Raw genomic sequence first — 15,124 nt, 5'->3', positions numbered from 1 at the left:
AGATAGTCGAGGTAATTTGGCTCTAGGTCAGGATGTCACGTTGTACAGTGGTAGTGCATATTGTTGTGAGGTCTCAAGAATGTGTCTTATGTATGAAAGTGGGATCCCGTTTTCAAACTCAGATACAAATTTATTGAAAATTAAGTTATTCTTGGGACTGTCGTGCTGTCTCAGATACTCTTCATTGCATTTTCTTCAGAAGATGTTGATAATCTCTATCCTCTGCTGTTTACTCCAATGATAGATCCTGCTTCAGAATTGAAGCCACAGTTGATTACTTGAAGTAATTTGGGATGGAATTCATCTGCACTGTTGTCAGTCACCTAAATGGTGGGCACCCAGACTGCAAAGCACATTGGTTGCCTCTGTAGACCGTGGTGAGAGGAGCACCTCCAGAAGGTGATTCAGCTCCAGTACTTGGATACCTTGTGAGGGATGAGATTGCTGCCTCTCAATACCACTCTACCTGTGGCCAGTAGAGTGATCATAGTGGTCTGCACTGACTGGATGTCTGAGTTTGGGGTTGATAAAGCTAATTGAAATGAATTTACTTAGCTCTTCCTGAGCTGCACTGGAAAGCTTTTGATGTAAAATGTTTCTGTATTCCAGATATTCTGCTTTTTTTTTTTTTTTTAATGCAAAAGAGCAGGGCTTTAAGAAGATTTATAATTTGAAACAAGTGATCCTGCTCACCTGTAGTTGTGAATCCTTTGCACTTGTGTTTTAAATTAAAGTAGACCTTGATTTATTCATATGCCTGTTGCATTGATGAGATGCTTTAAAATGTGTCTATAGTCCAGAGTTGTAAGGGAAGAAGAACACGCACCTCAAAGTCTGGTGTAACTTACTTATCTATTCTGTGGCTGTGTGGCTTTTAAAACAGGTAAAAACCGTAGCAGATGGCCTGGGTTCTGAAACATGCATTTATTGGAGTGAAAAATGACAGGGTTAGGCTTTAATGCCATTTCTCCTTCAGCTGAACACAGTGAAGGAAAGACCCTTGGTAGCTTGGATTCAAGTGTCTTAGAAAATTGTTAAACCTCATAAAATCATAGAATAATTAAGGTTGGAAAAGACCTCTAGATCATCTTGTCCAACCATCCACCCACCACCAGTATTGTCCACTAAACCATGTCCCTAACTACTCCATCTACCCTTGGTTCTGCTACAGCTTAATGAACTAGCTCAAAGTTTGCTCCTATCATCGTATTTGTGAAGAATGCAGAAGTATCCATCTTCCTCTCAGTACTGATTCACGTGCTTCTCTCTGTACAGTTACTAAGATGAGTCCACACAATGGAATACAAATCCTAAGACAGACCTGTGATTTCTACGAAGATCGAAGCTGTCTCCAGGGCCTTCCCAGTTTCCTCCCAAGAGCAGCACAGCCAGCCAGGAGAACTCTGATAAGCAAAGCAAGTTTTAGATTTGCATTGCAGTGATGTTCTGTAGCCAGCTTTCTCATGTGTTAATCGATATCTAAGTACATTACAAAATGCAGCCTCTGCTCAAAACAGCTCATAGCCTACTCAGTGGGTAATTTATGCTTCAAGATGTTGGTTTTGTGTTTTTTTTTTCTTCCAGAAGATCTTCTCCTATCGGCTTCCAACAAGGTTACGTTTGTATCTCAGGGTTGTCTGTTGTTTTGTGTCATCTTTCCCCCAAATGTTGCTTTATCTTTTCCTTTCTGCCAGCCTTGCAGACATGGTGTCTTTCCCTGCTGTCTTGGCCCTGGCAATTGGCGTGCATAGGCCTTTGAAGCTGGCAGGTGAAATGGAGATGAACAATTTGCTAAATCAAACTGGGAGCCTGCGTCTGCTGTCATCTCCCAGTTGCACTTATGTATATATAATGCTGCCTGTCCTCATCAAACATGGCTCTGTGCTCACAGCTGCAGCTGCTTAGTATCTCATTCATTTCAGAATGGGAGGAATCTTCCTCTAGGGGCCCCTGTCTTTTAACTACTGATTACACAAGGGCTCTGGATGAGCTGAGGCTCCCAACTTTTAAAGTTGCTCAGTGTGCTGGGAGGAATCCCATGCTTCTTCTCCATGTAGCCCAGAGAAATTGTTGTGCTGTGCCTCAGGCCCTTGTCTGTAAAGTGGGAATAATGGGAAGCAGTCAATCTGGACTATGTGCGAAAGTGAGCAACAAGTATCCTGTGGTAAGGGAAATCACAGGGAGGGCTACACAGCTATATGGAGAAATCTTACAAGATGCCTGAGTTCTGAAGGAAGAACCACCTATTTTTCATGCACTTCTGCATAGTTCGCCTGATAAAGCTGTGCTAGTGCTTTAATAGCAGAAGAGTTGCACAACTGAGACTGATGTGGTATGAGGGTACGAGTCATCGTGGTGAGCTTTCTTCCTCAGGGTATTAATAACACGAGTCCAATCTGCTGAACTTTCTTATGTCTGCATCGCAGTCTAGCTGAGCTGTGATTTTTTTGTTTTCAATGTCCACACCCTTACAGCTTCCCAAAGAGCACTTCGGCGTTATTTCAGCCCTTGCTTCCTCTAACCAATTGGTTGTCCAAAGGCTGTCGAGAATGATGTTCTGCTTGGGTGTGATGGCATATTTGGAACTGAAGAAGCTGAATAAAAGTATCTCATTTGAGATACTTTTACAGTCCGTGTGTATGTTGGGTAACGTGGGACTTGAACCCCAATCCACTAACCTCGATATAGGAAGAAGGTGATCGTTTTTCTTTTTTTTGGTAAGAAATGCAATGTTTTATTATTTTAGAAAATAAATACGTCAGCAATGTACAATACACTATTCCAGTACTAAGTTAACACCACAGGGAGGTATGGTCTCTTCTTGCACGTCAGACCAGGTTTGAAACATCTCATCTCATACCTACTTGAGCTGGTTTTTATAGCAGCACTTCACGATGCATTCCCCAGTGCAGTTTCGAGGTGTAACAGCTCTCATGCGACAACCACTGCATGCTGTAGGTTCACCACAATTGAGCTCACTTTTCCAGAAAAGACAGAAACCTGAAGAACAAGTCAAGGGGTGGGGAAGACTAATAGGTGATACTGCAGCAGCACATTCTAGGGAGGGGAGAGAAACTCTTGCTGCAGTCAGGAACACCTGGTCTGAATTTAAGGGCAAAGGCTTCACTAAAAAGAACAGCTTTCCAGGCTGTATTCTCACATTTATCTGCCAGAGCTGGGTTTAAAGATACTCCACCCTCTGCAGCTGTGGTGGCATGGCTGCCCAAACAGGTGCATTTAAGCTGTAGCTTAGGCTGTAGCTGCTAGTGTTAAGACACACAGGATTTGATAGGAGGTAGGCCAGCATGTTTCTGTTCTGTACTGAAGTATTGCTATTGCTTTTTTAGGATCCATAAGCAAGGTCTGTGTTACATGGTGCTAGGAGAAGAGTTGGGCCATATGTTTCCAGTTCCTTCTGGATGAATGAGAACTCACTGTGCCAAAGCCATTCAGTGCACAAAGTCATAACACAGGTGAGAAAAAGTATGTGTGGAGGTAGGGGACTGTGATGTAAGTTCTGCATTCACAAAATAAGGCTTTGTTGTCTTAGAAAGTGGAAGTACAAAGATGGCTAAGATGAATGTGCCCTTTTTTTCCTGTTGCAAGACAAAGCCAAGATTTTGGGAACCTGGCCTTCCATGCATGTTCTGCTGGAAGGTTTTGTGTGAGTGAAGACAGAAGCAGCAGGTATCTGCTAGGGCTAAAAGAGGCTGAGAACCATTTGTCTTTCAAGTCATGCAGCTGGGCAGTTTTCCTGTGGAACAAGACTTATTTGTTATGTCACCAAAGGGGGGAAATTGTTTTTAGTAGGAGGTGACTGTAATTCATGGAGAAATGGGAAGTGACCAAGGCTTTGGAGAAAAGTGTGAGCACTACACCTTCAAACAGAAGTAGTGTGTTGTTTTACAACACTCAAACCCAAAGAACATGGAAATTTGAGGAGCTGGGCTTTCCCAGATTGTCCTCATCACTGTTGAGCCCACTGTTGTCATTTATTAACAGGGATGGCAGCAGAGTAAAGGAAGCTTCAGAGATCTGCTGTTCTTTCTGCTACCAAATAGATGCACTGTGTTTTCTGTGCTCAGCTTTCTGTGTGAGATACTCCTACTGGCAATATAGCTGTCTGGCACTTTATTTGAGCAACATAATTATTTTCAACCAGCTTAGAGATTTTGGTAAAGATTGCTGTACTATATAGCATGTAACTAAGTTAGCTTCATGGGCAAAAGTTGCAGTGATGTTCTGTAAATACCTAATTATGGTAGTAGAGAATCTGCAAGTGTGTTTGTGATAGCAGGAACCCATGCTAAGACTCTTAGGCTCTTCATAGCGTGCCTTGTCATTGTCCAATGAGCCTGCTGAGGACTGGAAGGGTCTTAGGAGATACTAGATCCAGATCTAAGAACTTGCCTGAAAGCATACCAAAGTGGTAAAGTCAAAATCGGGAGTGAGAATCAGCCCCTGGGGTAAGAGGAGATTGAAAAGAAAGAAGAAAATTGCTGGCAGTGAACATTTCCACAGAAAGAAATTCTGTATCATATTTTAAAGCAGTGCACTGAAAACTATCCTCATCTTATTATGAGGGAAGAAAAAAAGAACTATAAAGCCCATACTGGATGTGCAAGGAAGTGGCATGCTAAGAAACAAAAAGATAGGAGATTCAAACTGACCTTCCCTCCTACAAAGGGGCTGTAGTAGGTAGTTACCTGTTAGAAGGTACTGCTGCCAGGTGGAATGGTACTTTAGGGAGCAACAGTTTCTCCTCTGGCACTTTTACCCGCATGCAGTTTAGGGGCTTTTTTCCAGGCTGGCTCTCAGCTGGTTGGAGCACTGTCAGTGGACTGCTGGAGAATTATCTTTGGTTTAGACGGATCTAGTTCTGAGATTGCTATGATGTGAACAGGTGCATTATGGGTAATGAGGGATCTTGCTTTGAAAACTGACAACTGAACCCAGGCCAAAATATTAATGTGGATGCTGTTGTCAGTGTCAACAACCAACTTGTCTTCAGCCCCACTGCTGAAACACACCTTATAGTGCTAAGGAGAGTGAAGTGCTCGCTGAAGGTGAGCTCCTCGGACTGTTTCGGACTACAAAGTAGTAGAAATCCTGAAGGATTTCAGGACTTAGGAGTTTCCAGCACGGAAAGAGAGAGTAGCTTGTCAAGCTGGTCTTTAACTTCATTACATATGTCCATAAACATGCCTGCAGTGGAAAAGCAAGGGAAGCATTGCTCACAGTATGCTTTCCTCAATACTGATGTCTGTTTCAGCTCCTGGAGGCTCAGCTGTAGTTGCTGTCAGACTTGGCACCTCTGCCCCTGGGACCTTCTCTTCCAGTTGCTTTGTAGAGCCTTGTTCTTCCACGGGAATGCTCAGAACTGCTTCCTCCTGAATCTTTGGCCCATCAGGAAAGATTTCTTTCACATAGTTCTTCACCGTCTCCTGCACCTCCACAGTCAGTGTTTTCAATTTTTCCTCGTATTCTGCCAATGCCTCCTGCTGGAGCTGCAAACAGAGCCCTCCAGTCATTCTCCAGGCACTGAGGCTAAGCAGAATTCAGGCTCAAAACAGTATAAAAACCTACTCTAAGAGAGACCACTGTGATGCAGTGTTAGCACTTTGCAGTTTTGGTCTCGTTGAATGAGATATCTCCATCTCTCGGGAAATCTTTGTCTTCCCTGCAGAGGAAGGGGAGAGGAAAGCTACACTGTTCTGATTTGCACCACAGTTTGGCAGAGCCTTGAGGGTACATGAACATGGTTTGAGAGTCAGAGGAGCTCGGGAAGGAGACTCACCTCTGCTTCCATCCCACACAGTTCCATCCCATTTTAAATGTAGGGGGATTTGTGTGATTAGACGAAGGCTACTACCAGCCCAGGGACTGTAGGAGTGCAGCATCCCTGTATCAGCTTGCTGCAGGCTCTGTAGAGCCATCTTCACAGCCATTCATTTCCTCAGCATACTGAGGAGTGAGTGTGTGTGTGTATCTGTGTGTGTGTGCACACGTACAGCTGTAATCAAAGAATATAAGAGGAAGACTGAGCCATGGTGCTGTGGAACTACAGTACTGAGTAGCAGCAGCGAACCCAAGCATTATCTCTGCCTTTACCTGGCCTTCTTTCTCTTGGATTGCTCTCAGATTCTCTGCCTGTTTCTCTTCCAGCCTCTGTTGATACCTGGCTGTCTTTTCTGTCAGCTTTAAAAAGAACAAATAAAAAAATAAAATAATCCAAATTTACAGTTTTCATAAATATTTATAACAGCAAATAGAGGGGTGTAAAGCACATGCCATAGAGGGGTTGCTGAGAGCAGCATTTTGCACACTGTTAAACAGATATGGGGTTATGCTGCTAACTAGTATTGCTTAGAAAATCTCACCACTTGAATTAGAAATTCAAAATACTGTGGTCTGTTGGCACTGTAACCAGCTGGGTAGACTGGCCAAACTGTGTTGGAACAGCAGGATCTTACTAAGGGTGGTAACTGTCTGCAACTGCACTTCAGCTGCCTGAAGTAAGCACTCAGTCCTCAATATGGCAACAGCTTAATGGGATTTAAACAGCTCAGAGAGCTCACACTCCCCCCAGGCACATGCTGATCCTGTACATGAGACACCCCCACTTTGCACAGACCAGATTGCCACAGCAGAACTTACCAGTTTGATTGTTTGGACCACTTCCTGGATGTGAGAGTTATTAATTTCTTTCTTCAACCTGCAAAAGAAATACACACACACACACACATACATATTTTATATAATTTATATATATATAAATTATATAAAAACCTATAATACATCTGTTATCTTTATATAAAGTCTGTTTATGAATACTGATAAAGCGCCATACAGCAGGACAGGACTGCTGGTGGTGTGTTACACTCCCGTTGTGTCCTTTCACATTATGAGGTTTCTGCAATTTTAGGAAAGGGCAAATAAACACCATTCAAATTTACCAGATATGTAAGTCAAACAATTGGATGCAGAATTCTTTTTCTTTCCAACTAAGCAGACAGCAAAGGGACCTTGCTGTGAGTAGGAAGCAGAAGAGGCAGTGTACCCTCTTCTATATACTTGAACACATGGAGCTTTTAGAACTGATTCATATCAAGCAGTACTTGAGTACACAAGCGCAGCAGCAGAATATTATTTTTGTAATGAAGTGAATGTCAAGGAAGGATGCAGCCATTACATTCCCAATCTCAACCTGCTGAAACTTATCACATATTCTAGTGAGGCTCAGGAAGACTTTGGTTCTTCATGGTAAAATACTCAGTAAGGCATGAGGGCAGATGGGAAGGATTTAAAAGTGCACCCAAACTTCAGCTGAACTGGCTGGAAGGAACATTGTCACTCTGGCAAGAAGCTGAGGCAACAGAAACAAAGAGACAGGGGCCATAGGGAGGATTATCTTCAAGGTACCATTTCTCCATTGTAATGACCTTCCTCTGCGTTTTCATACGAGCTCCTAATCCCTGCAGATATCTCTGATGCTCTCAGATTATTCACAAGTGCAGCAAGTGACACAGATCTTGCTGACTGCTGTAGATAAATTAAGCCTAGGGAGAAAGCTCCAGAAGCCAGTGTCAGCAGAGCCTGCAGGAACGTCACTATCACTGCAGTTAGGGAGCAGTGTTTGGCTTCACTTTGTACTGGACTGCACTAGAAAAAGAATGCAGTGCTTGAAGTGAAAACAGGCCAGCTTCTCTCCTCTGACTACTGGAGCTCTGCTGCTGCCTTTTTGCTTTCCAAAGTATCCCTGATGGTGACAGTGACTATGGAGCAATGCTGTTTCCTGCCTGGAGCTGCACAGCTAGCATGCCAAAGAGACAAAGCCCAGTAACATCTCCCCCAGTACCTCTCCTGAGCAGCCTTGTCGCTAGTACTCTTCATCATGACCTGGATTCGGTCTAATCGTTTCACCTCCAGCTTCTTCTTAATGTCTTTAATGTTGCTGTGGAGAGAAAAGTGTGCAGAGAGAGACAAGGATGCTTACAGACCAGTGATGTCAGCCCTCCACATGTTCTCTGAAGTGTACCACTGTGCAGAAAAGCAGAGTGCTTGTGAGGCAGAAAGTCTTAAGTGTATTTTAAATCCTGTATCTCTTTTTTAAAGTGGTTCATAACAAAGGAACAGGGAAAAATGAATGTTATATTCATTGTATTGTATACCTAAATTTGGTTTCCTCTGGAGTAGCTTGAGACTTGCTGAAGGTACTTAGACTGCTGAATTATCAGAGAGAGAAGGAACTACCTGTGTATACAGAAAAGAACACCTGAGGCAGGCAGAAAGGTGCATCAAATACGGGATGTGAGAGACTATAAGTGGAAGGAAGATCTGCTTAAGAGAAACGTAAGCAAGAGAACAACTCCAGGGTAGTTCTATTTTACACCATTCTAGTCTCCAGTCTGTTCTCCAGCTTCTATGCATTTGTCTTCCTAACTGTGACTCATGCCTTGGAGTTCAGCTCTACTTTTGGACTGCATTGTTTCTTGCTCTGAGAGGCAAAGAACAGCAATTATATGTTGTGCACAAGAACTTCTTTACAGTGAGGGTGACGGAGCACTGGAACAGGCTGCCCAGAGAGGTCGTGGAGTCTCCTTCTCTGGAGATGTTCAAGACCTGCCTGGATGCCTACCTGTGCAACCTGGTGTAGGGAACCTGCTTTGGCAGGGGGGTTGGACTCGATCTCTGGAGGTCCCTTCCAACCCCTACAATTCTGTGATTCTGTGAAATACTCCCTGAGAATTTCTCCTCTCATAAGAAACAGTAGTCACTTCCCCGTTCTCCTCCATGGCATTCATAATGTTACACAGTTCTGTCACATCCTCCTCAATCTTCTGTTCTTCAAGCTCACAGTTCTATTTTTTCTTCTTCTTTTTTTACATAAATTACTATGGAGATTTATCTGAAGATGATGCTGACATTTCTGTCTTGACCATAGCCATCTTACTGCTGGTTGCTCAAGATCTCTGAATGCTTCCAGAGCTCCTCACAGACAGCTGTAGGTGTGACTCAACTAAATTACATTTGTTAGAAAACCATTACCTAACTGATCAACCTGTTTTTCTTAGTCTTGTCTGAATGCGATCAGCAGCTAAGGGAAACTGAGAATCATTCCTGATGGAGGACACAGAAAGAAGTTTCACCTGACTTGGCAACTAAAGGCTAAAGAGGTAAAGAGGAATGAGCAGGGATTTTAGTTTCAGAACAGTGTGACTGCAAGAACAGATGGATATATGCCCAGCTAGAAATTAGCAAATTGATTCTGCCAGTTTATTCAAGTGCTGGAGCCAAGACTGCACTTAGACTGAACCAATCAGTACCTGGGAGAGATTACCTGATATACTGGCTACAGCACACAGTGGTGACAGACAGTGACTAGCAGTCTTGCTCCCTATCTTTCTGAAAAGTCAGTCAAAGTTACTTGCTGCATCTCAAGCACTAATACCTGTGGTTTCTCATGGCAAGTGCACTGCACTGGAGGTCATGAGGTGTTCCCAACACTCCCACAGTGTGACTATGTCCCATCACATTGCTGTGCCTCAGTTTATCACCAAATAAATATTTCTCCTCTTTGGTATTCACTCACTTGCTGTAGCACAGTGCTCTGCAATCTAACAGGAAATGCTATCCAAACTAAGAGCTATTCATTATTACTCTGCTGTTCAAATGCTGAGTTTACCTTTGTGATGACTCCTTCAGTGCCTTCAGCTCAGCTATCTGCTTCTCTCTGGCTAGCTCTGTAATCTTGGCCGTTTGCTGTTGAAGGGATGAAAACAAGATTAAAACCAAACAGACCAAGATGAGACACAGTGCACTGTCAGTACCTATTTGCCACCAGGTTCAGCTTTATCCCTTCCTGCACTGAAGTCCTAAGGTCAGCTAATTCATGAGGATGGGCCTCAATTTTGTAGCTTCTGACAAGCAAACATCACTATCTGCATTCTTTGCACTACCTTCTATGGACCTGACAATTGTTCTGAGAGCTTCTTTGCCCAGTAGCCGTTATTCTGAGCTCACAATTCAGTGAAAAACTTGCTTTTCAAGCTGTCCCTGTGGGGGCTTTCACAGGCTAGCTTTTGGTTGGCACATGCAGTCCTTACCTCTGTGGCATGCTGCTCTTTCCTTCTTCGAATCTCATCATGGTATTCTTCCCCCAGGCAGATAAGCTCCATCTCCAGCCTCTCTTTCAGTTCCAAAACTTGGCTATCGAGCTTTTCTGCCATTTCTACAGGTTGCATGCAGGTACCAACATCACCTGTCGTCAAACTCCTGCAGAACAGATACAGCAGCTGTGTTGCTTTTAGGGATGCTTATACGCTGCTGACCATCCCTTCCACCCAACAGCCAAGTGACCCAGTGAGACACAAAGGCCTGCGCCACATTGCTTGCCCTTGTTCATCTGAGAAATCTCTCTGCTTTGGTCTCAGGAAGTGCTCCGCAGGCCAGAGGACCCTTTGCCTTACTTACCTCTTCTTCTGGGTTTTCCTGGAGTGCACAGATCTTTTCTTGCCTCTTGGGCAGACAGGTTCCAAAAAGAGAACAGAATATTTCTGTAGCAACTCTTCTCTCCGTTTACTTCCTTTCCGCTCCAGCTCCTTCAGTTCTTTCTCCTGCTTCTTCAGCAGCTTCAGGAACAGCTTCATCTGCTGCAGCTCTGCAAGGCTGGCTGTCTGAGGCTCTGTAATACAAACAGAGGCTGTTTTCTCACCCTGCTGTGATGTCTCTTGGGGTCAGAGATGTTTTTTTTTTTTCAATGCTGCCTTCGTTCAGCTTTCCCTCTCTCTTTTCAGCATTACATCTATCCAGCTCAGCTCCCCACCAGGTGGCTGCCTGCCTTGGGAACAGCCAGAAGAATTGCCTTTCGGTGTTTTGCCCAGAGAAACACGATGGAGTAATATACCCTCAAGTCCTTCTCAGGCCTTGCCTCCTTTACCATAGTCCAGAGCATCCCAGAGGCAGCCCAAGCACTAAGCTAGCTGGCAGCTCTAATTAGAAGGGAAAAGCTTTGTTATTTCATGACTTTTTTTTTTTCTTTTTTTTCCAAAGTCAGGTGACAGTGACAAAAGCTATCAGCTCTTCCAGTTGTAACAGCTGGCTTCAGTTGTAAGGAACGAGTGAAAGGTCTCCCTAGGTCAGTGAAGATACTGGGAAGTAGGATGCCTGTGAACTGCTGGAGAACTTGTTATCTGGCAGCAGCAAGTCTACTGACTGTCTTCATATGTGGTTATCTAGCAAAAAAGCCACAGAGAGTTATCTTCACAGGGGAAGTCACTTTTACTTTTGGCTTCAAATGTGCAAAAACTAACTGAACTTTGAGGGTGTGTCTGCAAATGGGGGTCAAGCTCTTACTAAATGCTCCTAGTGAGGACACTCAAGTGTACAGCTCAACAGCAAGTCTCTTGGTCAGCAAGTCTGGTCTTTCAAATCAAAGCCCACTGCACTTCTATATTATGTGATGTCTCTTGTCAGAGGGTATATTTATTGTATTTGTTTAGGACTAACTTCAGAAAAAAACAACCAAACAAAACTTGCTGCACACAGCAGTTATTTGGCACCATGGCCTGAGGGCAACAAGTTTACTCTTGGGTAAGTTCTTCTGTAACTTGCAAGTAGGTTTCAGCATTGTCTCAGACAGAAGTTGGGCAGTGAGGGACCTGACAAGACCTCAGTCCACACAAAAAGCATGAAGGGAATTACCTGGAAGCTGTGTTACTTCCTTCACGTTTCCATCCTTGACCAGAGCTGCTGCTCCTAAAATGACAAAAGAGGCTCCTGTCAATGTTTCATCTTGGAGCTTTGGGATGAAAATGGACAGTGGAGAGTTCATCAGTACTATAAATTAGAACAGAATGGGTGAATCTTAGGTGTGTGGTAGGAGATGTGCTTTTACTTAACTTGAATGACTCTACCAATCACTTAGGATTAAGTGTAGGTTCAAGGAATGTCCCTTCTGGCACTCTCACAGACATCTGTCACGTCTGTTGGTTATCTTATTTTGCAAGGTCAAGAAGGTGCCCATATGAGAAGAACAAACAATGTCATGAGATCTTTCTCTGCTACATCTTATTTGAACAGAGTAATAAATGCTTTCTGCTGTAGTAATAAATGCAAGAGATTTTGCCTCCTTTTCAAGGAAATCCATTAACTTTTTTCCAACTCTTATAAATAAAGTTCAATGTTCACATCTGAGCTGGTGAATAAAACTATCAGTCTTTACAGCTCCCAAGCATTATACAACAGTTCTAAGCAAAGTTTCACAAGGCACAGAGTTTTCAGGGAGAACATACTTAAAATGTCAGAAGGAACAGTAACCTACAAAAAAGACCTTTGAACAACAAAGAGCTGAAGAGCAGAGAAGTGTTAAGGGATAGAACCACACCAGGTCTTACGTTTCCATTGCAGAATAAAAGCAGTATGTGTGTCACATCCATTCCAACCACAATAGCCAAAGCATGCACACAACTTTGCCATTAACGACTAGCACCAGAATGCAAGTTGGTAAATTGGTTCAAGAAGTTCTGATCCTGTTACCAAGGATCTTCATCCTCCAGCAGTATCTTTTTCCAGCCATGCGCGTGCCTGGCTTCCCCTTCTGTAAGTTCATCACACAGCTTTACCTGCAGGCCCATTTGCAAAAGGAGTGCTGAATTTCCTGGTGGACTCTGGCATCCTATTATTTTCAGGAAATGAGAAGTTCCTCTGCAAGTCAGGCCTCTACAACAAAATATCAGAGGTAAATCAAAGGATAGAAAATGGAATTGGAGACCGACATTAGGAAATGAAAGAAATGAAAACAAAGACACCCAGAAAGCTCTTGTGTGCTTTCTCCATTGTTGATCTCTGCATGTCACAAAGCTAAGTTCCCCTCTTTGCTGGCAGTGGTGTTAACTACTCATAGCTTAGAGAAACTACTATTAGTCTCTGACACATTCCAGTTCTATACCCAAGGCAGTCCTCTGCCTGCCTCTGGCTAGATGCAACACATAGGCTTGTCACAGACAGCCTTGCTCCAGGACAGTGGGGAGCCCCTTGACAATCCCTCTGTTATTTCAGATCAATTCCACGCAGCACATTTTACAGACAATGGCAGAACTTGGGAAAACTTACCTCCACCTCTGAGCCATCTCTTAGATTAACTGATCTCTTTTCTTGCAGATTGAAGAACTTAATTGGGTTGGAGAGAGCAATAGTCAGGTCTAGAAACAAAAAGGAAATCTTGCTTGGATTACCAAATAGCACTGAGCACTCTCTGGTTTCCTCTCTGCATAACGTAGAAAATTGTGGAGAAGAGCTATCTTGTATTCTCTACTTGTAACAAGCCAGGCTGTCAGCATGCATAACTCCTGTTCCAACCCTCATCCAATGCTGTGTCAACCCAATCTTTTTAAGGAATCCGTGTTAAAACCATCAGTTTTTTCCAGCATTTCCACCCATGAACAAGGCTCATTTATATGAATACAGAGAGAGAGAGTAAACACAAGGTGCCTACAGTCAAAACTACAGTATTCACAAGAAGTTCTGTGGCAGCTGCCGTGACATCCTACTTGGCTTTGTTCATGATTGTTAAAAAGTTTTTCTGTAATATCTCCAGAGGGGGGTTTTCCTCATTTCTCTATGTTTGGCCATTCCTTTTTCAAAGGAAGAGGCCAGAAAATTGCTTCTAGATTGCAGTTTGGACAAAACCCCAGGCACGTTCTGAAGCATACTACCTACCTGCCCAGGCATCAGGGACATAATCCTTTACTTCCAGGTACACAAATAGAGAAGGCATGGTGAGTGGCATGTTACTTTCACTGCGAAGACAAACATGGTGATAGCCTGAAAGCAGAAAGCAGAAGAGATGAGTAACACAATCTTTCCCTTCTTGTTTGTGTGCCCCAACGGTAAAATGAAGATGTCTGCAAGAGGGCATGGTGAATACGTATGGTGTGAAAGCAAGGATATAACTGGATGAATCTGAAGGCTCCACTGCCTACAGGTGATATTCTATGCAACAGGCATAAATGGAAAACATGCAGATGTTCAAATGGATACATTTTAAGATTAGAAAAGATGAAGGTATTTCCACAAAACCTACCTGAGTGCACTGCAATAATGGGAATGACACGATGACCAATGAACTTTCCTCCTTCCTCAAAAGCCACAATTTTGAGTGATGCCAGCTCAGGCATCATGATCTAGGGAAAAAACAACAACAACAACAACAACAAAACAAAAAAAGAGTTAAAAAAGAAAATGAGTGGTTTAAAAAGCAGCCAAAATAATGGAGCAGAGCGAGCAGTGCACAAATGACTTATTACAGGCAGGACAACAAAACAAAACAAAACAACACAGATTAAGACACCTATGTTCTGTTCCCTAACAGCATACTGTCTTCACTGAGCACAACTTCATTCTTTCCTCCTTCCAACAAAACTGTGCTGTCTCATAGAACCATAGAATTGTTTGAGTTGGAAGGGACCTTCAAAGGTCATCTAGTCCAAATCCCCTGCAATGAAAAGGGACATCTTTCCAGAGAAACCATTGCCTGTTTCCAAATCTTGTAAATTAAGGCTGCAGTTTGTCATGAGCATAACTGAAGTTACAAAAACTTCACCAAACATAGGCTTCTCAGAGGAGAGACTGCAAGGGATCAGAGGAAAGCAGGCTAACTAAAGAAAAAACTGTGCAATAAGCCCTCCAAACCAGCACTTCCACAAAGCAATTCACCAAAGAAGGAAACAAATTTGGAAAGATAATTTAGCAAACACAGTAACTTTGCCATAAGGGCTGTTTCATCATCCTCTCCCATTTTCTTCTGCCATGAAATGAACTAAAAATTAGTCTGTCAAAACCGTAGCCTGAAAAGCATTTTCTGAAATGAGGATAATATTTATCTACCACATCCCAAGTAGGCTGAAAATATCTGCTATCTCACAGTGTGCTTGGCAGAGCTGAATTTATAATGTATTTTTCTTTTAACTGCAGAAAAGCCAGACCTTACTATCACCTTCAACTTAATCTCCCCATAGCCCATAGCTGGAGATTAGTGGCCACTGAATTCTGGCAGACAAACAGGGCTGCCTTCTGTAATCAGGCACAGCTGAAAACCTCCTGCTGGTCCCATTACTTGCCCAGC

General features: G+C 43.2%; 1 protein-coding gene across 1 annotated transcript in view; it reads right to left on the bottom strand.

The window, feature by feature from the left end:
* Nucleotides 1-5,234: 5,234 nt before the first annotated feature.
* The window catches only part of PLCB2 (phospholipase C beta 2), a gene marked incomplete at both ends in the record, with an annotated part of 36,624 nt that continues 26,734 nt past the window's right edge, over nt 5,235-15,124 (bottom strand). Inside the window, 12 exons of the mRNA XM_079537263.1 lie at nt 5,235-5,507; nt 6,112-6,198; nt 6,658-6,715; nt 7,859-7,954; nt 9,686-9,762; nt 10,107-10,275; nt 10,474-10,684; nt 11,704-11,757; nt 12,624-12,720; nt 13,114-13,202; nt 13,720-13,824; nt 14,084-14,183. Of these exons, the coding sequence (XP_079393389.1) occupies nt 5,235-5,507; nt 6,112-6,198; nt 6,658-6,715; nt 7,859-7,954; nt 9,686-9,762; nt 10,107-10,275; nt 10,474-10,684; nt 11,704-11,757; nt 12,624-12,720; nt 13,114-13,202; nt 13,720-13,824; nt 14,084-14,183 (1,416 nt within the window). The remainder of the gene's footprint in view (nt 5,508-6,111; nt 6,199-6,657; nt 6,716-7,858; nt 7,955-9,685; nt 9,763-10,106; nt 10,276-10,473; nt 10,685-11,703; nt 11,758-12,623; nt 12,721-13,113; nt 13,203-13,719; nt 13,825-14,083; nt 14,184-15,124) is intronic.

Source organism: Tetrao urogallus (genome assembly GCF_951394365.1).
Source record: "Tetrao urogallus genome assembly, chromosome: 6".
Lineage (NCBI taxonomy): Eukaryota > Metazoa > Chordata > Aves > Galliformes > Phasianidae > Tetrao > Tetrao urogallus.
This window is presented reverse-complemented; position numbering and strand designations above follow the sequence as displayed.